A 25,244-nucleotide genomic window follows, 5' to 3' on the forward strand; every position below is an offset into this window, starting at 1 on the left:
AGATGGGCTATGTACAGGTGCAGTAATCTGTGAGCTGCTCTGACAGCTGGTGCTTAAAGCTAGTGAGGGAGATAAGTGTTTCCAGTTTCAGAGATTTGTGTAGTTCGTCCCAGTCATTGGCAACAGAGAACTGGAAGGAGAGGTGGCCAAAGAAAGAATTGGTTTTGGGGGTGACCAGAGAGAGATACCTGCTGGAGCGCGTGCTACAGGTGGGTGCTGCTATGGTGACCAGCGAGTTGAGATAAGGGGGGACTTTACCTAGCAGGCTCTTGTAGATGACCTGGAGCCAGTGGGTTTGGCGACGAGTATGAAGCAAGGGCCAGCGAATGAGAGCGTACAGGTCGCAGTGGTGGGTAGTATGTGGGGCTTTGGTGACAAAACGGATGGTACTGTGATAGACTGCATCCAATTTATTGATTAGGGTATTGGAGGCTATTTTGTAAATGACGTCGCCGAAGTCAAGGATCGGTAGGATGGTCAGTTTTACGAGGGTATGTTTGGCAGCATGAGTGAAGGATGCTTTGTTGCAAAATAGGAAGCAAATTCTAGATTTAACTTTGGATTGGAGATGTTTGATGTCTGGAAGGAGAGATTACAGTCTAACCAGACACCTAGGTATTTGTAGTTGTCCACATATTCTAAGTCAGAACCGTCCAGCGTAGTGATGCTGGATGGGCGGGCAGGTGCAGGCAGCGATCGGTTGAAGAGCATGCATTTAGTTTTACTTGTATTCAAGAGCAGTTGGAGGCCACGGAAGGAGAGTTGTATGGCATTGAAGCTCGTCTGGAGGGTTGTTAACAGTGTCCAAAGAAGGGCCAGATGTATACAGAATGGTGTCGTCTACGTAGAGGTGGATCAGAGACTCACCAGCAGCAAGAGCAACATCATTGATGTATACAGAGAAGAGAGTCGGCCCAAGAATTGAACCCTGTGGCACCCCCATAGAGACTGCCAGAGGCCCGAACAACAGGCCCTCCGATTTGACACACTGAACTCTATCAGAGAAGTAGTTGGTGAACCAGGCCAAGCAATAATTTCAGAAACCAAGGCTATCGAGTCTGCCGATGAGGATGTGGTGATTGACAGATGCGAAAGCCTTGGCCAAGTCAATGAATATGGCTGCACAGTATTGTTTCTTATCGATGGCGGTTAAGATATTGTTTAGGACCTTGAGCGTGGCTGAGGTGCACCCATGACCAGCTCTGAAACCAGATTGCATAGCGGAGAAGCTACGGTGGGATTCGAAATGTCGGTAATCTGTTTGTTGACTTGGCTTTCGAAGACCTTGGAAAGACAGGGTAGGATAGATATAGGTCTGTAGCAGTTTGGGTCAAGAGTGTCCCCTCCTTTGAAGAGGGGGATGACCGCAGCTGGGAATCTCAGACGACACGAAAGAGAGGTTGAATAGACTAGTAATAGGGGTTGCAACAATTTCGGCAGATAATTTTAGAAAGAAAAGGTCCAGATTGTCTAGCCCGGCTGATTTGTAGGGGTCCAGATTTTGCAGCTCTTTCAGAACATCAGCTGACTGTATTTGGGAGAAGGAGAAGTGGGGAAGGCTTGGGCGAGTTGCTGTGGGGGTTGCAGTGCTGTTGACCGGGGTAGGGGTAGCCAGGTGGAAAGCATGGCCAGCCGTAGAAAAATGCTTGTTGAAATGTTCAATTATAGTGGATCTATCGGTGGTGACAGTTTCCTATCCTCAGTGCAGTGGTCAGTTGGGAGGAGGTGTTCTTATTCTCCATGGACTTTACAGTGTCCCAGAACTTTTTTGCGTTTGTGTTGCAGGAAGCAAATTTCTGCTTGAAAAATCTAGCCTTGGCTTTTCTAACTGCCTGTGTATATTGGTTTCTAGCTTCCCTGAAAAGTTGCATATCATATCTAGTTTGGGTTGGGACCTCTCTCTGGAGCGTACAGAGCTGAGTAGGTGGTTTATCTCTTCTTTTTATTTTATTTAACCAGGAAAGTCAGTTAAGAAAAAAAATACTATTTACAATGACTGCGTACACCGGTCAAACCCCAACGACACTAGGCCAATTGTGCACCGCCCTATGGGACTCCCAATCACGGCCGGTTGTGATACAGCCTGGAATCGAACCAGGGTCTGTAGTGACGTCTCTAGCACTGAGATGCTGCGCCACTCGGGAGCCCCTCTTCCTCTTCTCTCTGTGTGGGCCTCAGGATCAAGCCTTCGGATGTCGTCTGTGGGGAGAAGAAGAAGGAGGGAGGGTCAGCTGAAACAAAAACAACAAAAAGAAAGAAATTGAGGAGAGGGATGAGAAAGAGAAAGGAGGTTTACTGCAGTGTGAATGTGCCAAGCTCTCAGTGGTACAATTATATACTTGGGTTAAAGACACACAGCTGCACACAGGACTATCATGTGGGCAGTCCGTGCTTTTGAAGCACAGAATGTAGACCACCATAGTAGTTTCATAAAAAATAAAAAAACATGTGTACCGGTTGTTGTAGATCCATAAAAAAATCAGGAAGACATTTCCAGAAAGAATGACTTGTACTACAATACATAACTGTATAAACACTATATTGCATTGTTTTAATCTCTCTCCCCCCCCCAGTTGGGTGTCGGTGCTGCAGAACAGTAAGGAGGAAGCCCTCAACACAGTGTTGGGAGGGGACCAGCCACAGTTCCAGGACTCCGGGCTGCAGGAGCTGGCCAGGGCCGTCATCACCGAGCTCAGACACATGCCCGGCAACGAGGCCTGCGCCGACTGTGGAGCCCACGGTGAGACTGCTGGCCAGAAGAGGACTGGCCACCCCACATAGCCTCGTTCCTCTCTAGGTTTCTTCCTAGGTTTTGGCCTTTCTAGGGAGTTTTTCCTAGCCACCGTGCTTCTACACCTGCATTGCTTGCTGTTTGGGGTTTTAGGCTGGGTTTCTGTACAGCACTTTGAGATATCAGCTGATGTACGAAGGGCTATATAAATACATTTGATTTGAGGCAGGAGTCATCGAAAGACTTTAGGATGTGCTCTTGTCCTGTCTCCACGCTTAGAGAAGGGTGGAGAATCAGGACACAGCCAGTAGGGCTGGTTGGTTCGAGCCCTGAATGTTGATTCGGCTGACAGCCGTGGTATATTTAAGCCATAAGGAACATGGGGGGTGTGGTATATGGCCAATATACCACGGCTAAGGGCTGTTCTTAAGCACGACTCAACGTGGAGTGCCTGGATACTGTGGTATATTGGACAAATACCACAAACCCCTGAGGTGCCTTATTGCTGTTACAAACTGCTTCCCAACGTAATTAGAGCAGTACATTTTTTTGTCATATCTGTGGTATACGGTCTGATATACAATTGCTGTCAGCCAATCAGCTTTCAGAGTTTGAACCACTCAGTTCATAATAGACAATATACCATGTGTATGACAAAACATTTATTTTTACTGCTCTAATTCCATTGCGTCGTGCCTAAGAACAGACCTTAGCCCAGGTGTGTTGACCGTATACCAAACCCCTTCGGGCCTTATTGCTTCAGTGTAAATCCAGTGTTAACTGTACTCCTCATGTTCTGTCCCTGTGTTGTCAACAGACCCCACGTGGCTCTCCACTAACCTGGGCATCCTGACGTGTATAGAGTGTTCTGGGATCCACAGGGAGTTGGGAGTCCACTACTCCAGGATCCAGTCCCTCACGCTGGACATGCTCAGCACCTCGGAACTACTAGTAATGTTGACCCCGTCTTAGTCCCAATACACACACACTGATCTATACACACACACACCTCCATTTCTAAACAAGCGTTAGTTTGCTGAGCTCTGCTTTGGCTTTGGCTCAGCATGCTAACTTGGTTTATAGTTATGATAATGGCATGGGTTAGATATGTGGTATTTGATGCGCTGAAAGTTTAGTCCCTATACAGCTGTACTCACATACTTTGTATCCTAACGCCTCCACTCTCCATCTGTCCACAGCTGGCAGTCAGTATAGGCAACACCCGCTTCAATGACATCATGGAGGCCAATCTTCCCAATGATTCCATCAAACCCCTCCCCCAGAGTGACATGTAAGTCCATTATACGCCTCATACTGCAATCTTGGTTTGAAACAACACGTTTTGACAGAAGCCATATTGGCACCAAAACATTCCAAAACAATGACATTCAAGTGTTGAAGTGAGAATGTTGTAACAGAACGTTTGGTATCAACCAGGGTTGGGGTCAATTCCATTTCAATTCAGTTCTTGAATGGACTGAATTGAAATGGAATTGAACCCAACTCTGGTGTCAACATGGAGGATATAGTTAACCAGTTGCTGGTGCCAACATGGAGGATATAGTTAACCAGTTGCTGGTGCCAACATGGAGGATATAGTTAACCAGTTGCTGGTGTCAACATGGAGGATATAGTTAACCAGTTGCTGGTGCCAACATGGAGGATATAGTTAACCAGTTGCTGGTGTCAACATGGAGGATATAGTTAACCAGTTGATGGTGTCAACATGGAGGATATAGTTAACCAGTTGCTGGTGCCAACATGGAGGATATAGTTAACCAGTTGCTGGTGTCAACATGGAGGATATAGTTAACCAGTTGATGGTGTCAACATGGAGGATATAGTTAACCAGTTGCTGGTGTCAACATGGAGGATATAGTTAACCAGTTGATGGTGTCAACATGGAGGGTATAGTTAACCAGTTGATGGTGTCAACATGGAGGATATAGTTAACCAGTTGCTGGTGTCAACATGGAGGATATAGTTAACCAGTTGCTGGTGTCAACATGGAGGATATAGTTAACCAGTTGATGGTGTCAACATGGAGGATATAGTTAACCAGTTGATGGTGCCAACATGGAGGATATAGTTAACCAGTTGATGGTGCCAACATGGAGGATATAGTTAACCAGTTGATGGTGTCAACATGGAGGATATAGTTAACCAGTTGCTGCATACCTATGGCTCTGTCCCGTTGTGTAACCAGGAATGCCAGGAAGGAGTATATCGTGGCCAAGTACGTGGACCGGCGCTACGTGCTGCACAGGGACCGGGAGGACGGTGAGCCGTGGCGTGTGTACGATGCCGTGAGGAGCCGGGACCTGACCGCTCTGCTGCAGCTGTACGCCCAGGGAGAGGACCTGGCCAAGCCGCTAGCACTGCCTGAGGGACAGGTACTAGACATAAGGTTGTGATGGTCAACCAAATGACCGTGGTCACCGTTATAATCGTTGGGTTTTGTAAAGAGTCCATGTCCCATCTTCAGTCAGCTGTTCGTTCCACAAAAAAAAAGATTTAAAATAAGACATTTGACAGTTATTTTATTTTCACTACGGACTTCATCCATATATGGTAACGGTGCCAGCCCTAGTAGTAGATTGCAGAGAGATACACACAGCCCTAGTAGTAAATAGCAGAGAGATACACACAGCCCTAGTAGTAGATAGCAGAGAGATACACACAGCCCTAGTAGTAGATAGCAGAGAGATACACACAGCCCTAGTAGTAGATAGCAGAGAGATACACACAGCCCTAGTAGTAGATAGCAGAGAGATACACACAGCCCTAGTAGTAGATAGCAGAGAGATACACACAGCCCTAGTAGTAGATAGCAGAGAGATACACACAGCCCTAGTAGTAGATAGCAGAGAGATACACACAACCCTAGTAGTAGATAGCAGAGAGATACACACAGCCCTAGTAGTAGATAGCAGAGAGATACACACAGCCCTAGTACTAGATAGCAGAGAGATACACACAGCCCTAGTAGTAGATAGCAGAGAGATACACACAGCCCTAGTAGTAGATAGCAGAGAGATACACACAGCCCTAGTACTAGATAGCAGAGAGATACACACAACCCTAGTACTAGATAGCAGAGAGATATATACACACTCACTCCCTACCTACCTACCTACCTACCTACCTAGCCCTACCTAGTAGATACCCACTCACCCACCCTAGTAGTAGACCCACCCACCCACCCACCCTAGTACTAGATAGCAGAGAGATACACACAACCCTAGTACTAGATAGCAGAGAGATATATACACACTCACTCCCTACCTACCTACCTACCCACCCACCCACTCACTCACTCACTCACTCACTCACTCACTCACTCACTCACTTACTTACTTACTTACTTACTTACCAGCCCATTATAATTGCCTGAGGGACAGGTACTAGATAGGACATGCACAAGTATACACACACACAAGTACACAGCATGAACATGGTCATAATTACATGTAGGATTGCGTATGAAATCCCCAAGATAAGTGTGTTTGAAGTGTGTGCTCTGCAAGATATCATTACGATGCCGTTATTAATGTAAAGAGCTGTGAAATGATTCAAACAAAAGGCATTGGGTCATCCCCATATGATTTAATTAGCTAGCTAATGGCGGAAGGCTCCGTTAAAACTACATTCTGGGATTTGAAGAACAACAGATAATGAATATGATCATTGAACAGATTGCCAGATCCCAGACTGCAACTTTAACATGGCTCAATGGGCTTGATTCATCTGGCTGTGGCTGGCCTCTTCTCTCAGAAGACCACTGTGGGGTTATTATCTCAAAATAGACCGCTACAATTCTTCTACATTGTAATGTTGTAAATGTTGCTGTTTGTGTGTGTGTGATTGTGTAGTAAGTTAGAAGTCCCAGAACTGTAGTTAGTAACCACTCCCTTCTCTCTCTGTAATCACACTCAATCTATCTCTCTCATTTTACACCCTTCTCTCTCCTCTCCTCTCCTGTTAAAAGGTTATGTTTCCTCTCTCTCCTTCTCTTTTAATTTATTTAATCAAATTCACCGTCTGTTGCTTCCTAAGGGTATGTAATGGAACTGTCCTGCACACCTTTTGATCTCGCGTGTGTGTGTGTGTGTGTGTGTGTGTGTGTGTGTGTGTGTGTGTGTGTGTGTGTGTGTGTGTGTGTGTGTGTGTGTGTGTGTGTGTGTGTGTGTGTGTTGGCAGGGTATGGTTTATTATTTCAGGTTGTTGGGTTAGAGCTCATGTCTCCAGAGAACTAAGAACAGTTCATAGTCGTACTCATTCATCACACACACACACACACACACACACACACACACACACACACACACACACACACAAATATACACACACACACACAAATACACACACACACACACACACACACACACACACACACACACAAATATACACACACACACACACACACACACACAAATATACACACACACACAAATATACACACACACACACACACACAAATACACACACACACACACACACACACACACACACACACACACAAATATACACACACACACAAATATACACACACACACACACACAAATATACACACACATTCATACATACACATAAACACCACACACAAATATACACACACATGCACATACGCAAACACACACTCAGTGGGTGGACATAATGAGTTTCTTCTGTGTTCTAGCATCTGAGAGAGACAGCTCTTCACTTGGCTGTGAGACTGGAGGAGAGGAGCTCTCTATCCCTGGTGGACTTCCTCATACAGAACAGGTGTGAGCGCCCCCTAACGCCAGACCCCTCAATAACGCCAGACCCCTCAATAACGCCAGACCCCTCAATAACGCCAGACCCCTCAATAACGCCAGACCCCTCAATAATGCTTCCTACGTTTTCTCGTCTTAGTGGGCCCTGTGCAGACTTGAGATAAGTAGACTTAACATGTTGTTAAGTCAATTTATCCCCAGTCTGAATCGGGCCCAAAGTGCATTGGAGGAGAGGATCCAAGGTCCCTCACTCAGACCTCCTCCAACCAATGGCGTTGAAAGGAGTTTAGGGAACAAGGAAAGGAGGAGGCAAGTACTGCATTTCAGCCCTGCCACAAAAGGACCAGCTGACATCATGTCAGTGATTCTCTCGTTACCACAGGTGTGAGTGTTGACGAGGACAAGGCTGGAGTTCACTCTGTCATGCTGATTGAGTTTGAATAACAGACTGGAAGCTTCAAAAGGAGGGTGGTGCTTGGAATCATTATTCTTCCTCTGTCAACCATGGTTACCTGCAATGAAACACGTGCCGTCCTCATTTCTTTGCGCAAAAAGGGCTTCATAGGCAAGGATATTGCTGCCAGTAAGATTGCACCTAAATCAACCATTTATCGGATCATCAAGAACTTCAAGGAGAGCGGTTCAATTGTTGTGAAGAAGGCTTCAGGGCACTCAAGAAAGTCCAGCAAGCACCAGGACCGTCTCCTAAAGTTGATTCAGCTGCGGTATCGGGACACCACCAGTACAGAGCTTGCTCAGGAATGGCAGCAGGCAGGTGTGAGTGCATCTGCACGCACAGTGAGGTGAAGACTTTTGGAGGATGGCCTGGTGTCAAGAAGGGCAGTAAAGAAGCCACTTATCTCCAGGGAAAACATCAGGGACAGACTGATATTCTGCAAAAGGTACAGGGATTGGACTGCTGAGGACTGGGGTAAAGTCATTTTTTCTGATGAAACCCCTTTCCGATTGTTTGGAGCATCCAGAAAAATGCTTGTCTAGGGAATACTGGCAGCAATATCCTTGCCTATGAAGCCATTTTTGCGCAAGGCAATGATGATGGCATGTGTTTCCTTGCAGGTAAGTATGGTTGACAGAGGAAGAACAATGATTCCCAGCACCACCCTCCTTTTGAAGCTTCCAGTCTGTTATTCAAACTCAATCTGCATGACAGAGTGATCCCCAGCCTTATCCTCGTCAACACTCACACCTGTGTTAATGAGAGAATCACTGACATGATGTCAGCTAGTCCTTTTGTGGCAGGGCTGAAATTCAGTGGAAATGTTTTTTTGGACATTCAGTTCATTTCCATGGCAAAGAGGGACTTTGCAATTCATCTGATCACTTTCATAACATTCTGGAGTATATGCAAATTGTCATCATACAAACTGAGGCAGCAGACTTTGTGAAAATTAATATTTGTGTCATTCTCAAAACTTTTGGCCACGACTGTACAACGTAGGGAATAGGGTGCCATTTTGGGACACATTCTCGCATTGACCTTTAGTACTGTCTTACCTACACCAACCCCCGGAGACATACATGTACATCACATTGACTCCAACTGTCTGTCGCCACTTAACAGTGTCTGTCTGGAGAAGAGGACTCTAGAGGGGAACACTGCTCTACATTATAGCGCCCAGCACCACAAAACAGAGTGCCTCAAACTGCTGCTCAAAGGAAAGGCTGTCCTCCACACAGGTACCTGGTACACACCTACACACACACCTACTGTATATGCACACCTACAGTATATATACACCTATACACACACAGCTACAGTATAGACACACCTACACACACACCTACAGTATATATACACCTATACACACACCTACAGTATATATACACCTATACACACACACCTACAGTATATACATACCTACAGTATATATACACCTATACACACACACCTACAGTATATATACACCTATACACACACCTACAGTATATATACACCTATACACACACACCTACAGTATATATACACCTATACACACACACCTACAGTATATACATACCTACAGTATATATACACCTATACACACACACCTACTGTATATATACACCTACACACACACCTACTGTATATACATACCTACAGTATATATACACCTATACACACACCTACAGTATATATACACCTATACACACACACCTACAGTATATATACACCTATACACACACCTACATTATATATGCACACCTATATATACACACCTACAGTATATACATACCTACAGTATATATACACCTATACACACACACCTACATTATATATACACCTACACACACACCTACTGTATATACATACCTACAGTATATATACATCTATACACACACACCTACTGTATATATACACCTATACACACACACCTACAGTATATATACACCTATACACACACACCTACAGTATATATACACCTATACACACACCTACAGTATATATACACCTATACACACACACCTACAGTATATACATACCTACAGTATATATACACCTATACACACACACCTACTGTATATGCACACCTACAGTATAGACACACCTACACACACACCTACTGTATATGCACACCTATACACACACACCTACTGTATATGCACACCTACAGTATAGACACACCTACACACCTACTGTATATGCACACCTACAGTATAGACACACCTACACACACACCTACTGTATATGCACACCTACAGTATATATACACCTATACACACACCTACAGTATATATACACCTATACACACACACCTACAGTATATACATACCTACAGTATATATACACCTATACACACACACCTACTGTATATGCACACCTACACACACACCTACTGTATATGCATACCTACAGTATATATACACCTATACACACACACCTACTGTATATGCACACCTACACACACACCTACTGTATATGCATACCTACAGTATAGACACACCTACACACACACCTACTGTATATGCACACCTACAGTATAGACACACCTACACACACACCTACTGTATATGCACACCTACAGTATATATACACCTATACACACACACCTACAGTATATATACACCTATACACACACACCTACAGTATATACACACCTACAGTATATATACACCTATACACACACACCTACAGTATATATACACCTATACACACACACCTACAGTATATACATACCTACAGTATATATACACCTATACACACACACCTACAGTATATATACACCTATACACACACACCTACAGTATATATACACCTACAGTATATACACACCTATACACACAGTATATATACACCTATACACACACACACACACACCTACAGTATATATACACCTATACACACACACCTACAGTATATATACACCTACAGTATATATACACCTATACACACACACCTACAGTATATACACACCTACAGTATATATACACCTATACACACACACACCTACAGTATATATACACCTATACACACACACCTACAGTATATACACACCTATACACACACACCTACAGTATATATACACCTATACACACACACCTACAGTATATATACACCTATACACACACACCTACAGTATATATACACCTATACACACACCTACAGTATATATACACCTATACACACACACCTACAGTATATATACACCTATACACACACACCTACAGTATATACATACCTACAGTATATATACACCTATACACACACACCTACAGTATATACATACCTACAGTGTTCATATATACACACACACACTACTGTATATGCATACCTACAGTATAGACACACCTACACACACACCTACTGTATATGCACACCTACAGTATATATACACCTACACACACACCTACTGTATATGCACACCTACAGTATATATACACCTATACACACACACCTACAGTATATACATACCTACAGTATATATACACCTATACACACATACCTACAGTATATATACACCTATACACACACACACCTACAGTATATACACGCCTATACACACACCTACAGTATATACATACCTACAGTATATATACACCTATACACACACACACCTACAGTATATATACACCTATACACACACACACTTACAGTATATACACACCTACAGTATATATACACCTATACACACACACACACACACCTACAGTATATATACACCTATACACACACACCTACAGTGTATGTATACACCTACAGTATATCAAATATCAAATTTATTTACACACACTTACATCAGTATATATCACAAGTACAGTATAAACCCACCTAAACAAACAGCAAGCAATGCAGAACACCTAGGAAAAACTCCCTAGAAAAGCCAAAACCTAGGAAGAAACCTAGAGAGGAACCACACACCTTCTGGCTGTGTATTATAGAACACCAAGATGTTCAAATGTTCATAAATGACCACATATAAGGCAGAACAGTTGAAACACACACAGGTTGGGGTCACAGTATATACACACCTACAGTGTATAGTCCTGGGGCACCTATCAGGTCAGTTGAAACTGGAGCAGCACACGGCCAGGTGGACTGGGGACAGCAAGGAGTCATCATGTCAGGTAGTCCTGGGGCATGGTCCAGGGCACAGGTCCACCGAGAGAGAGAAGGAGAGTGCACACTTAGATTCACACAGGACACCTGGACAGGAGAAGTACTCCAGATATACAACCTGATACACACATAAACTAGTGCAGCATAAATACAGGCTGAGACAGGAGTCAGGAGATATATGGCCCCACCCTAGGACACCCCCGGACAGGGCCAAACAGGAAGGATATAACCCCACCCACTTTGCCAAAGCACACACCCACTGGAGGATATCTTCAACCACCAACTTACCATCCTGAGACAAAGCTGAGTATAGCCCGCAAAGATCACACACAACCCAGGGGGGGCGCCACAGACAGGACACCACATCAGTGAATCAACCCACTAGGTGACGCACCTCCAGGGACGGCATGAGAGAGCCCCAGCAAGCCAGTGACTCAGCCCCTGTAATAGGGTTAGAGGCAGAGAATCCCAGTGGAAAGAGGGGAACCGGCCAGGCAGAGATACACCTATACACACACTTACAGTATATACACACCTACAGTATATATACACCTATACACATACACACCTACAGTATATACATACCTACAGTGTATATACAGTATGTACACACAGTGCCTTTAGTGCTTGTAAGCTGGGTTCAATACCACAGAGACTTAACTGGTCTCTCTCTCTCTCCCTCCCTCTCTCTCCATCTCTCCATCCATCCATCCATCCATCCATCCCTCTCTCCCTCTCTCCATCCATCCATCCATCCATCCATCCCTCTCTCCATCCATCCATCCATCCATCCATCCCTCTCTCCCTCTCTCCATCCATCCCTCCATCCATCCATCCCTCTCTCCATCTCTCCATCCATCCATCCATCCATCCATCCATCCACCCATCCATCCATCCCTCTCTCCATCCATCCATCCATCCCTCTCTCCCTCTCTCCATCCATCCATCCATCCATCCAGTGAACTCATCCGGAGAGACGGCCCTGGACATCGCCAGGAGACTGCAACACTCCCAGTGTGTGGAACTGGTAAGACATGACTGACTGGGTTTAGGTTTATTTGAACATCTTGGTTCTTAAGCAGAAACAAGCATAAAATGCGATATCATACAATATAAAACACAACGAAGAAGATATGATTAGCCTAATTATGTGGACAGTTCATCATCGTCATTAACAACGAAACACTAAATCAATAAATATGCGTATCAATGTTTTTTACAGTCATTTGCGTAGTTTGAGAGCTCTTGCCAAGAAAGAGACTGACTGACCCTGACTTTACGGTCAACTCTCAGTGCAAATACAGCCTTTATGTTCCTTCTGGCTCCCTGTTTTCCCCTGCTAAACCTGCTTTGACCCCGTTCAATTTCCTGTCTTCCTATCCTTTATGGAAAAATAGATAACATGCTCACTGTCTCTGATTATGGTTAGGTGCTGAATTGTCATAGTCAAATCCGTAATGAAAGAAAGTGTTCATTTCCTGTCCTTGTTGTGTTTTTACTGGAAAACCATTATCCATTATTTCCTGTTAAAACAGTGATAAGTCAAGTAACCTAAGTTGATGTTTCAATACTGTTTAGTGACAGACTGTTAAAGGGCAACTCCGCCACTTTTCAACCTCACATTCACCATCTCAGCACCATACCTGTGTCTACATATGTGAAAACAACGTGTTTCTATGATCTGCGAAAAAAAGAACAAAAAATTTATTTTATTTTATTTTTTAAAAATGCTTCTGTGACATCACAGGGCAAGATTTAAACTAAGAAAACAAGTGATTTTCAAAACCTGCAGTGAGTTTCTAGACAGAGGGGTATTTTCTTGTTTGAAAACATTGTTTAAAAAAAAGTTTTATCTTTAGATTATGTCATCGGGTAGACCTTTTTAACTTTATTTCTTTTTCTACAAAATGTAGAAAAGCGGTTGAACATTTCAAAAAATTGCAGCAAAAAAATTATTTGCACTTTAACATAAATAAAGAACGAATTGCAAAAATCGCTGAAGTTGGAGACTTTTATCTCCCTCACCAACTTCAAACATCTGCTATCTGAGCAGCTAACCGATCGCTGCAGCTGTACATAGTCTATCGGTAAATAGCCCACCCAATTTTACCTACCTCTTCCCCATACTGTTTTTATTTATTTACTTTTCTGCTCTTTTGCACACCAATATCTCTACCTGTACATGACCATCTAATCATTTATCACTCCAGTGTTAATCTGCAAAATTGTAATTATTTGCCTACCTCCTCATGCCTTTTGCACACAATGTATATAGACTCTCTTTTTTTCTACTGTGTTATTGACTTGTTAATTGTTTACTCCATGTGTAACTCTGTGTTGTCTGTTCACACTGCTATGCTTTATCTTGGCCAGGTTGCAGTTGCAAATGAGAACTTTTTCTCAACTAGCCTACCTGGTTAAATAAAGGTTAAATAAAAAATAAAATAAAAATGTTAGCATAATTAAGTCACTGGTCAGCACATGTAAGATTTAGTTCTGGTTCCTGGCACTAAAGTTTCAGTGGTTTTAACAGCTGTCCCATAGCTTGAAAATACTATTTTATTTTCTGGATGATATTTGAGTATTTAAAGGTACTGATAGGAGCAATGACTTGACTAGCTATGCTATGTTTGTAATCTGAGCAAAATATGGATTTGTAGCTGACCTGTGTGTGGGTGTGTGTGTGGGTGTGTGTTTGTTTGTTTTAGCTAGAGCTGGCCCAGAGTGGGAAGTTCAACAGTCAGATCCATGTGGAGTACATGTGGGAGACACAGAGCCAGGACCTGTACGACAGCGAAGATGACCTGGATGAGAGGGTACAGACACACACACAGACACACCGAATACGACCTGGATGAGAGGGTAAACACACACACTAACCACTGTACAACCAACACACCAGTCCTCCTGGACCCCAACAGAACATTTATAATGTAACCCTGTGCAAACTCACCTGATTCAATTCGCCAACTAATCTTCAAGCCCTCATTGAGTTGAACCAGGTGTCTGGGGTTACAAGTTGAACCAGGTGTCTGGGGTTACACGTTGAACCAGGTGTCTGGGGTTACACGTTGAACCAGGTGTCTGGACCAGGTGTCTGGGGGGTTACAGGTGTTGAACCAGGTGTCTGGGGTTACACGTTGAACCAGGTGTCTGGGGTTACACGTTGGACCAGGTGTCTGGGGTACAAGTTGAACCAGGTGTCTGGGGTTACAAGTTGAACAGGTGTCTGGGGTTACAGGTTGACCAGGTGTCCAGGTGTGTCTGGGGTTACACGTTGGACCAGGTGTCTGGGGTTACACGTTGAACCAGGTGTCTGGGGTTACACGTTGGACCAGGTGTCTGGGGTTACACGTTGAACCAGGTGTCTGGGGTTACACGTTGAACCAGGTGTCTGGGGTTACAAGTTGAACCAGGTGTCTGGGGTTACACGTTGGACCAGGTGTCTGGGGTTACAAGTTGAACCAGGTGTCTGGGGTTACACGTTGAACCAGGTGTCTGGGGTTACACGTTGAACCAGGTGTCTGGGGTTACACGTTGAACCAGGTGTCTGGGGTTACACGTTGAACCAGGTGTCTGGGGTTACACGTTGAACCAGGTGTCTGGGGTTACACGTTGAACCAGGTGTCTGGGGTTACACGTTGAACCAGGTGTCTGGGGTTACACGTTGAACCAGGTGTCTGGGGTTACACGTTGAACCAGGTGTCTGGGGTTACGTTGAACCAGGTGTCTGGGGTTGAACCAGGTGTCTGGGGTTACACGTTGAACCAGGTGTCTGGGGTTACACGTTGAACCAGGTGTCTGGGGTTACACGTTGAACCAGGTGTCTGGGGGTTGAACCACACGTTGAACCAGGTGTCTGGGGTTACACGTTGAACCAGGTGTCTGGGGTTACACGTTGAACCAGGTGTCTGGGGTTACACGTTGAACCAGGTGTCTGGGGTTACACGTTGAACCAGGTGTCTGGGGTTACAAGTTGAACCAGGTGTCTGGGGTTACACGTTGAACCAGGTGTCTGGGGTTACAAGTTGAACCAGGTGTCTGGGGTTACACGTTGAACCAGGTGTCTGGGGTTACAGGTTGGACCAGGTGTCTGGGGTTACATGTTGAACCAGGTGTCTGGGGTTACAAGTTGAACCAGGTGTCTGGGGTTACAAGTTGAACCAGGTGTCTGGGGTTACACGTTGAACCAGGTGTCTGGGGTTACACGTTGGACCAGGTGTCTGGGGTTACACGTTGAACCAGGTGTCTGGGGTTACACGTTGGACCAGGTGTCTGGGGTTACACGTTGGACCAGGTGTCTGGGGTTACAAAAGAAATGTGTACTGTACTGGTTACTGGAGGACTGGATTTGGGAAACGTTGGACCAGGTGTTTTAGTTCAGGTGTCTGGGGTTACAAGTTGAACCAGGTGTCTGGGGTTTGAACCAGGTGTCTGGGGTTCACGTTGGACCAGGTGCTCAGTTACCAGGTCACTATCGCATGGGGTTACAAGTTGAACCATGTTAGAATGGGGTGGGGGTGTTGGGGAATGGGGTGGGGGTGTTGGACCAGGTGTCTGGGGTACACGTTGGGGTGTTAGAAGTTGAACCAGGTGTCTGGGGTGTTAGAATGGGGGTTGGGGTCTGGGGTTACACGTTGGACCAGGTGTCTGGGGTTACACGTTAGAATGGGGGTTGAACCAGGTGTCTGGGGCGTTGAACCAGGTGTCTGGGGGGGTGTTGAACCAGAATGGGGTACACGGGGGTGTTAGAACGTTGGGGTGTCTGGGGGTGTTACTGTACTGGTTACTGGGACTGGATTTGGGGGGGTGTTAGAATCAGTGGGTGGGGGTCACTTAGAATGGGGGGGGTGTTAGAATGGGGTGGGGGTGTTAGAATGGGGTGGGGGTGTTAGAATGGGGTGGGGGGGTGTGTTAGAATGGGGTGGGGGTGTTAGAGGGGGGGTGTTTGATGGGGCGGGGGTGTTTGAATGGGGCGGGGGTGTTTGAATGGGGCGGGGGTGTTAGAATGGGCGGGGGTGTTTGAATTGGGCGGGGGTGTTTGAATGGGGCGGGGGTGTTAGAATAGGGCGGGGGTGTTAGAATGGGGCGGGGGTGTTAGAATGGGGCGGGGGTGTTTGATTGGGGGGTATTGTTAAAATCGGGGGGTGGGGGTGTTAAAATCGGGGGGATGTTAGAATGGGGGATGGATGTAACCTAGATGGAATTTTTTCACCATATTGTTTACTCTTATCCAATTATTTCAGAACACAAGGGCCTAGGATGTAGGGGGTAGGGGTTGTTTTTGACGAAACCCCAGTGCCATGTTTGACATCATATACTGACCATCTCCCCCTTCCTCTCTACTCTTCAGGTGAACCCCTTACACAGGAGCCTACGCTCCCCTCTGCCCTCCAAAGCCTCGCCCTCCCGCTGGAGCTTCGCCAACGCCCCCGTGGCGTGTAAGACCTATGAAAACGTGGACTTTCTTTACCGTAACCCCCCCAATAGTGCTCCATCTGGCGTCCTCATGCCCCCGCCCCCTCTGCCCGCTAAAGCCATCATGAGAGGTGAACACACGCATTGACATTAAAGCCCAGGTCTGTTTCAGTCAGTTTTCTTCCGTTTAGTGCTTAAATGAACAAGACCCTGGAAAGCGGTCTAGTATAGTTTATAGTGGGTGTTTGAGTCTCGTAGCTGAGAGAGCTGTTTCACCTCTTCATCCTGGTCCTGACACACCTACAGGAAACACACACATTTTATCTGTTTCCATTAGATCTGCAAACACTGAAATAGGGGCTCGATCTCAAATTCTCTTTCCCTCTCCTCCCATCCCCTCTCATCTCCATCCCCTCTCTTCCCATCTCCATTCATCTCATCTCCATTCCTCTCCTCCTCCCATCCCCTCTCATCTCCATCCCCTCTCTTCCCATCTCCATTCCTCTTATCTCATCTCCATTCCTCTCCTCCTCTCCTCCTCCCATCCCATCTCCCCTCCCATCCCCTCTCATCTCCATCCCCTCTCTTCCCATCTCCATTCCTCTCCTCCTCTCCTCCGCCCATCCTCTCATCTCCCATCCCCCTCTTCCCATCTCCATCCCCTCTCTTCCCATCTCCATTCCTCTCCTCCTCTCCTCCTCCCATCCCCTCTCATCTCCATCCCCTCTCTTCCCATCTCCATTCCTCTCCTCCCATCCCCTCTCATTTCCATCCCCTCTCTTCCCATCTCCATTCCTCTCATCTCATCTCCATTCCTCTCCTCCTCTCCTCCTCCCATCCCATCTCCCCTCCCATCTCCTCTCATCTCTCCTCCCGTCTCTCCTTCCATCTCTTCTCTCCTTCTATCTCCTCTCATCCCCTCTCCTGTCTTCAAATAAAATATATTTATATAGCCCTTCTTACGTCAGCTGATATCTCAAAGTGCTGTACAGAAACACAGCCTAAAACCCCAAACTGCAAGCAATGCAGGTGTAGAAGCACGGTGGCTAGGAAAAACTCCTTAGAAAGGCCAAAACCTAGGAAGAAACCTAGAGAGGAACCAGGCTATGAGGGGTGACCAGTCCTCTTCTGGCTGTGCTGGGTGGAGATTATAACAGAACATGGCCAATATTTTCAAATGTTCATAAATGACCAGCATGGTCAAATAATAATAATCACAGTGGTTGTCGAGGGTGCAGCAAGTCAGCACCTCAGGAGTAAATGCCAGTTAGCTTTTCATAGCCGATCATTAAGAGTATCTCTACCGCTCCTGCTGTCTCTAGAGAGTTCAAAACAGCAGGTCTGGGACAGGTAGCACGTCCGGTGAACAGGTCAGAGTTCCATAGCCGCAGGCAGAACAGTTGAAACTGGAGCAGCAGCACAGCCAGGTGGACTGAGGACAGCAAGGAGTCATCAGGCCAGGTAGTCCTGAGGCATGGTCCTAGGGCTCAGGTCCTCCGAGAGAGAGAAAGAAAGAGAGAATTAGAGAGAGCATACTTAAATTCACACAAGACACCGGATAAGACAGGAGAAGTGCTCCAGATATAACAAACTGACCCTAGCCCCCCGACACATAAACTACTGCAGCATAAATACTGGAGGCTGAGACAGGAGGGGTCAGGAGACACTGTGGCCCCATCCGATGATACCCACAGACAGGTCCAAACAGGAAGGATATAACCCCACCCACTTTGCCAAAGCACAGCCCCCACACAACTAGAGGGATAACTTCAGCCACCAACTTACCATCCTGAGACTAGGCCGAGTATAGCCCACAAAGATCTCCGCCACAGCACAACCCAAGGGGGGGCGCCAACCCATCTCATGTCCTCTCCTCTCTTCCCATCTCCTCTCCACCCATCTCCTTTCATCCCATTTTCTTCTTAACTGTATTTGAGGACCTTCCCTCGCATCTTCCTCACCTTTTGAGGAGGCAAGGATGTGAGGAATCAAGGAAGGACAAATTGAGAAAGAGACTGTTTTGTATGGCTGTCTCTGTCTCTCACTCACCTGGTCCTGTCTCCCTCTCCCTGCACCCCCAGGTCGCTCGGACCCCCAGATCTCCTTGTCCACCCAGGAAGGGGTAAGCAGCAGGTGCAGCTGCTCCAACCCAACCCCCCAGTCCAGCCCCCCCTCCCCCATGCTGGAGGGTCAGGGGGGACGACCACCCAAATCACTCCACGGCCAGGGCATCCTGGTGAGGGGGCAGAGACAGACCGCAGCCTGGGAGGGTCAGGCCAATACTGGGTCAGGGTCCTCAGACAGAGACAGCACCAAGTCTAACAGTAGTTCCAGCTCCCCTCAGAACCACATAGGACCTGTCAGGTAATACTTTCAGAACTGACGAAGTATGAGATCAGTGTGGTTTTGTAATGTTATGGCGGATAGACTCCCTCTATTCCTGCTAATGTTAGACTCCTTCCTGGTCTTCACAGTAAAATGTTTGTATTCATGATTTGATTCCCCTTACTGTTAGAAATGAATAGTCAAACATATATATATATTTTTAAATGGAACAACCCTAGAGTTAAGAGAGAGAATTCATCAGTTCTGAAGACGACTGCCTTCGGGCAGCAGTTTACTGGCACATAAAATGACCTCACAGCGCCCGCTGTTGAAACCTACCAATTCTCTATGAGCTGAGCACATAGAGCATTCTAACAGTAATGAGCTGAGCACATAGAGCATTCTAACAGTAATGAGCTGAGCACATAGAGCATTCTAACAGTAATGAGCTGAGCACATAGAGCATTCTAACAGTAATGAGCTGAGCACATAGAGCATTCTAACAGTAATGAGCTGAGCACATAGAGCATTCTAACAGTAATGAGCTGAGCACATAGAGCATTCTAACAGTAATGAGCTGAGCACATAGAGCATTCTAACGGCAATGAACACCTACTTTGTCACTGTCCCAAAAACACTCCTAGTGAGCAAAATAATGAATTATATATAAAAAAAAATCATTAATGTTACACAACTTTGCAATTACATTACATGCATACTGGATTACATTACATGCATACTGGATTACATTACATGCATACTGGATTACATTACATGCATACTGGATTACATTATATGAAAAGACATGGTAACACTTTATTTGGACAGTCTACAGACTATCAGTAACATTTCAACTGTCTATCTACTAACCTTAACACTTATCTTAACCGTAACATTTTACATTGACATTTTAGTCAGTTAGCAGATGCTCTTATCCAGAGCGACTTGCAGTTGTGAGTGCAGACATTTTGTCCATCCTGGAAACATTAGCAAACAGTCAGTTAATAGCATTTACAGATGGAAAATCCAAACTATCTAAATCCAGTAGGACCCATGTAGGTACTCTGTGTGTCCTATGTATCTGTGAGTAGGTGAAGTCCTTGTGTTTTACCAACCTGTACTCTCCTCCTCCCCAGCTCAGAGAAAACCACATCGTACAGGCGGACGAGCAGCGGAGGACAAGGGAAGTGTTCTGTAGCCGTGACCTCGGCCGTGACCTCACCCAGCTGTGTGGCGCTGGGCAGCCAGGAGGAGCTGTACTGCAGCGTGGTACCTACTGGTCCCGCTCCCAGCGTCACACCTGCGGCCAAATCCACCACCTCCTCCTCTCCGATCACTGTGCGCCCTCGCAGAAACGCTATGGTAGGACACGCAACATGACCTTACCACTAATACTGTCGCATCATTTCAAACACTGACAACTTCTGTGACAACAAAACCACTGGTATCTGAGTGAGAATGGCATCTATATATGGTACGCTAGTAAGAGCATGGAATGAAATAAATAATGCTCCCATACGAGAAAAAAAACATATTTAAAATATATTTTTGGTATGCATTTTAGGACGTGAAATATAAAGAATGGGTATATTTTTGTTGGGTACTCGGATAGAAATACATTTTCTTCAGCTGCTGCATGTAACCTATTGTCAGTTGGTTGCAACATCACTATTAAATGTCAGTTTAAGGCACAATAATGTAAATGTTACATTAAAACAATGTTTTATCTATAACCTTTATTTAACCAGGCAAGTCAGTTAAGAACAAATTCTTATTTACAATGAAGGCCTACACTGGCCTAACCCAAACGATGCTGGGCCAATTGTGCGCCGCTCTATGGGACTACCAATCACAGCCGGATGTGATACAGCCTGGATTCGAACCAGGGACTGTAGTGACGCCTCTTGCACTGAGATGCAGCGCCTTAGACCGCGGCGCAGCGAGTGGCGCACATTGAATAGTGATGTTGCAGGATAATAATGACCAACCAACTGACAATGGGTTACATGTACAGATCAGTTGTCTGTAATACAGTAGCGGGACACTAGTATGTACAAGAGCCTGACGGAGTAGCGTGTGTATCCGCCAGGTGTCTCAGAGGAGGCCTACCCAGAAGAGGGTCAAGGCCCTGGTGGACTGCAGAGCCGTCAGCTCGGACCAGCTGGCCTTCTTCAAGGATGAGGTCATCGTAGTCACAGCCACCGAGGACCCCCACTGGTGGGTGAGTAGAACTACACCTCTATTTTTTTTTACCTCTGTAAATCCATTGTTACTTTTAATAAGCACAGCTTTAAAATAGTAAGTTGAGCTATTTGCCTTTCTGTATTAAACCAACCATGTTTTAACCTATATATTATTACAAAAAAGGCAACTGGAGGGTTTTCCTTCTGCGCAAACACAAAATCCATACTCCTTTCATTAATGTCCATCTATCTCAAATCTATTACCTCTGTATTTTCTATCTAGTCGGTCAGTGATCTTGATTGTTTCTGTACCTCCAGGTCGGCCACATCGAGGGCTATCCATCCAGAAGTGGGACATTCCCTGTGAACTATGTCCATAAACTGGGGACTGACTAGTCATATACCGGACGCCCTATCCCCTACCCTACCCTAGCCCCTACCCTAGCCCCTACCATAGCCTAGCCCCTACCCTAGCCTAGCCCCTAGCCTATCCCCTACCCTACCCTAGCCTCTACCCTAGCCTCTACCATAGCCTAGCCCCTACCCTAGCCCCTAGCCTATCCCCTAGCCTAGCCTCTACCCTAGCCTCTACCATTGCCTAGCCCCTAGCCTCTACCCTAGCCTCTACCATAGCCTAGTCCCTAGCCTCTACCCTAGCCTAGCCCCTACCCTAGCTCCTAGCCTATCCCCTACCCTACCCTAGCCTCTACCCTAGCCTCTACCATTGCCTAGCCCCTAGCCTCTACCATAGCCTAGTCCCTAGCCTCTACCCTAGTCTCTACCATAGCCTAGCCCCTAGCCTATCCCCTACCCTACCCTAGCCTCTACCCTAGCCTCTACCATAGCCTAGCCCCTAGCCTCTACCCTAGTCTAGCCCCTACCCTAGCTCCTAGCCTATACCCTACCCTAGCCTCTACCATAGCCTAGCCCCTAGCCTCTACCCTAGCCTAGCCCCTACCCTAGCTCCTACCCTAGCCCCTACCCTAGCCTAGCCCCTACCCTAGCTCCTAGCCTATCCCCTAGCCTAGCCCCTATTCTAGCCCCTACCCTAGCCCCTAACCTAGCCCCTAGCCTAGCCCCTAGCCTAGCCCCTACCCTAGCCTCTAACCTAGGTCCTACCCTAGCCTAGCCCCTACCCTAGCCTCTACCATAGCCTAGCCCCTACCCTAGCCTGTCCCCTAGCCTCTGCCCTAGCCTGTCCCCTAGCCTAGCCTCTACCATAGCCTAGCCCCTACCCTGTCCCCTACCCTAGCCTAGCCCCTAGCCTAGCCTGTCCCCTACCCTTACTACGTCACTTACCTAGGACACAAAAAAAGGATGGAATGGACTCTCTTGAAAGCAACTCATTCAAAGACAACAAAAAAATGCTTGCTCGCTTTCCTGGTTATTTCTTGTGAGAGAATATTCTGAACCACTTTGATGTGTTGTGATCTGATGACGAGAGACTCCCATAAACTGTAATTGTATATACAGACAGTGCACTTAAGGAAGTCGCCATAAAGAAAGAAGGGATGAAAGAGATCATATTACAGGAAGGAATGCCACCCTCACAACCCAACAGAAGAGAGTGAAAACGCCTCCCTCCGCTTTTGACCTCTAATACCTGTATGCTTTACATCTGTAAAGGGATGTTTTTATCACACCTTACCGCCCAGGGTATTAAAGGGATGTTTTTCCCACACTTTGCTTCCCAGGGTATTAAAGGGATGTTTTTCCCACACTTTGCTTCCCAAGGTATTAAAGGGATGTTTTTACCACACCTTACCGCCCAGGGTATTAAAAGGATGTTTTTACCACACTTTGCTTCCCAAGGTATTAAAGGGATGTTTTTACCACACCTTACCACCCAGGGTATTAAAAGGGATGTTTTTACCACACTTTGCTTCCCAGGGTATTAAAGGGATGTTTTTACCACACCTTACCGCCCAGGGTATTAAAGGGATGTTTTTACCACATTTTGCTTCCCAGGGTATTAAAGGGATGTTTTTACCACACCTTACCGCCCAGGGTATTAAAGGGATGTTTTTACCACACTTTGCTTCCCAGGGGAAATTATAAGAGCAACAGCTGTAGCCACATAACTGCTGGAATACCTGTGATACAGACTGCCTGCGCGTGTGTCTGATATTATAACCATACCATTGGATTACCTGGCAATGACATACATACAACACTGGAGTCTGGAGGAGTGAGATCGTGTGCTGTGGGAGCCCTAGAAAAGAGGATGAATAGCCAGCATTGTCCACTGCCTTCCTGGAAACTAAGGAGACTTAAGAGATTCATGCCATGTCAGTCACGGTCGTCGGGACTCTGAGCCAGATGCAATGAATACCTGCTCAGTGACCGGTGGCGATTATGTCTGGGGCTGGAACGACCTGGAACTGAAAGCGCATTTGTGGCTGCCAGCCTGTCTCCTGGGGCTCCAGGGTTCTCTGGCTGCCGCTCTGAAATGGAACCCCAGTGTCTAAACTGGTTTTGGGCCAGACTCCAGCTCTGACTTGGGGGGGGGGGGCGCCTGGCTGGAGCCTGGGTGATTTGGTTTTCTCTGTCTCCAGAGGAGTCTGTCTTCCTACAGTCGGCAGGGGAAAGGAAGAGACTGTCACCGCAGTGAAATACACAAAGCTGGGTTGTATTCAGTAGGCACCAAATGGACTGAAACACGAAAAGACTACCTGAACTTGTCCAATAAGAAATTCTATTTTTTGTTTTAGTTTGCCCTAATGAACATGACCCAAGCCTAGTGCCTTTTTCCATACAGTAGATCTCGGTTCTGGGTCTATACTAAAGGCATGGACAGTTGGACACTTCCACATTGTAAAGAAAAGAGAAGGTTGTAGAGAATTGTAAATAGATATTATTACACCCATGCATTGTGATGGAAGGATTCCATATCGCTAACCATAAGCTAGTATTGAGACATTAGTTGTTTTCCTAGTCTCTTGAGCACCATAACTCTACAGTGTAATTACATTTTACTCGTTCATACTCACATCTGACCACTCCCATTCATATTTGTCATGTTCTGAATCTGCAGTAAAGGCATATTAATACATTGCATTGTGTGTTCCAGCATTCTATTAATATTCTAGTAATTCTAGAACTAGATTCTAGTGTCACTTAATGCACCAGGATTCTATTAATATTCTAGTAATTCTAGAACTAGATTCTAGTGTTACTTAATGCATCAGGATTCTAGTAATATTGTAGTAATTCTAGAACTAGATTCTAGTGTTACTTAATGCACCAGGATTCTATTAATATTCTAGTAATTCTA

General features: G+C 45.8%; 1 protein-coding gene across 2 annotated transcripts in view; it reads left to right on the top strand.

Annotated features, from left to right (window-relative positions):
* Window positions 1-25,025, top strand: part of LOC135508450 (arf-GAP with SH3 domain, ANK repeat and PH domain-containing protein 3-like) — a 64,419-nt gene extending 39,394 nt beyond the window's left edge. The window contains exons 14-26 of one of the 2 annotated variants that reach the window (XM_064928638.1): window positions 2,574-2,740; window positions 3,549-3,682; window positions 3,931-4,022; window positions 4,938-5,124; window positions 7,411-7,496; window positions 9,072-9,187; window positions 13,004-13,071; window positions 14,753-14,860; window positions 17,398-17,593; window positions 19,544-19,826; window positions 20,924-21,149; window positions 21,877-22,008; window positions 22,289-25,025. In XM_064928638.1, the coding sequence (XP_064784710.1) occupies window positions 2,574-2,740; window positions 3,549-3,682; window positions 3,931-4,022; window positions 4,938-5,124; window positions 7,411-7,496; window positions 9,072-9,187; window positions 13,004-13,071; window positions 14,753-14,860; window positions 17,398-17,593; window positions 19,544-19,826; window positions 20,924-21,149; window positions 21,877-22,008; window positions 22,289-22,366 (1,873 nt within the window). In that variant the 3' untranslated portion in view covers window positions 22,367-25,025. The remainder of the gene's footprint in view (window positions 1-2,573; window positions 2,741-3,548; window positions 3,683-3,930; window positions 4,023-4,937; window positions 5,125-7,410; window positions 7,497-9,071; window positions 9,188-13,003; window positions 13,072-14,752; window positions 14,861-17,397; window positions 17,594-19,543; window positions 19,827-20,923; window positions 21,150-21,876; window positions 22,009-22,288) is intronic. The other variant, XM_064928639.1, reaches the window with a different exon arrangement.
* The last annotated feature ends 219 nt before the right edge of the window (window positions 25,026-25,244 follow it).

This window comes from Oncorhynchus masou, chromosome 21, assembly GCF_036934945.1.
Source record: "Oncorhynchus masou masou isolate Uvic2021 chromosome 21, UVic_Omas_1.1, whole genome shotgun sequence".
Classification (NCBI taxonomy): domain Eukaryota; kingdom Metazoa; phylum Chordata; class Actinopteri; order Salmoniformes; family Salmonidae; genus Oncorhynchus; species Oncorhynchus masou.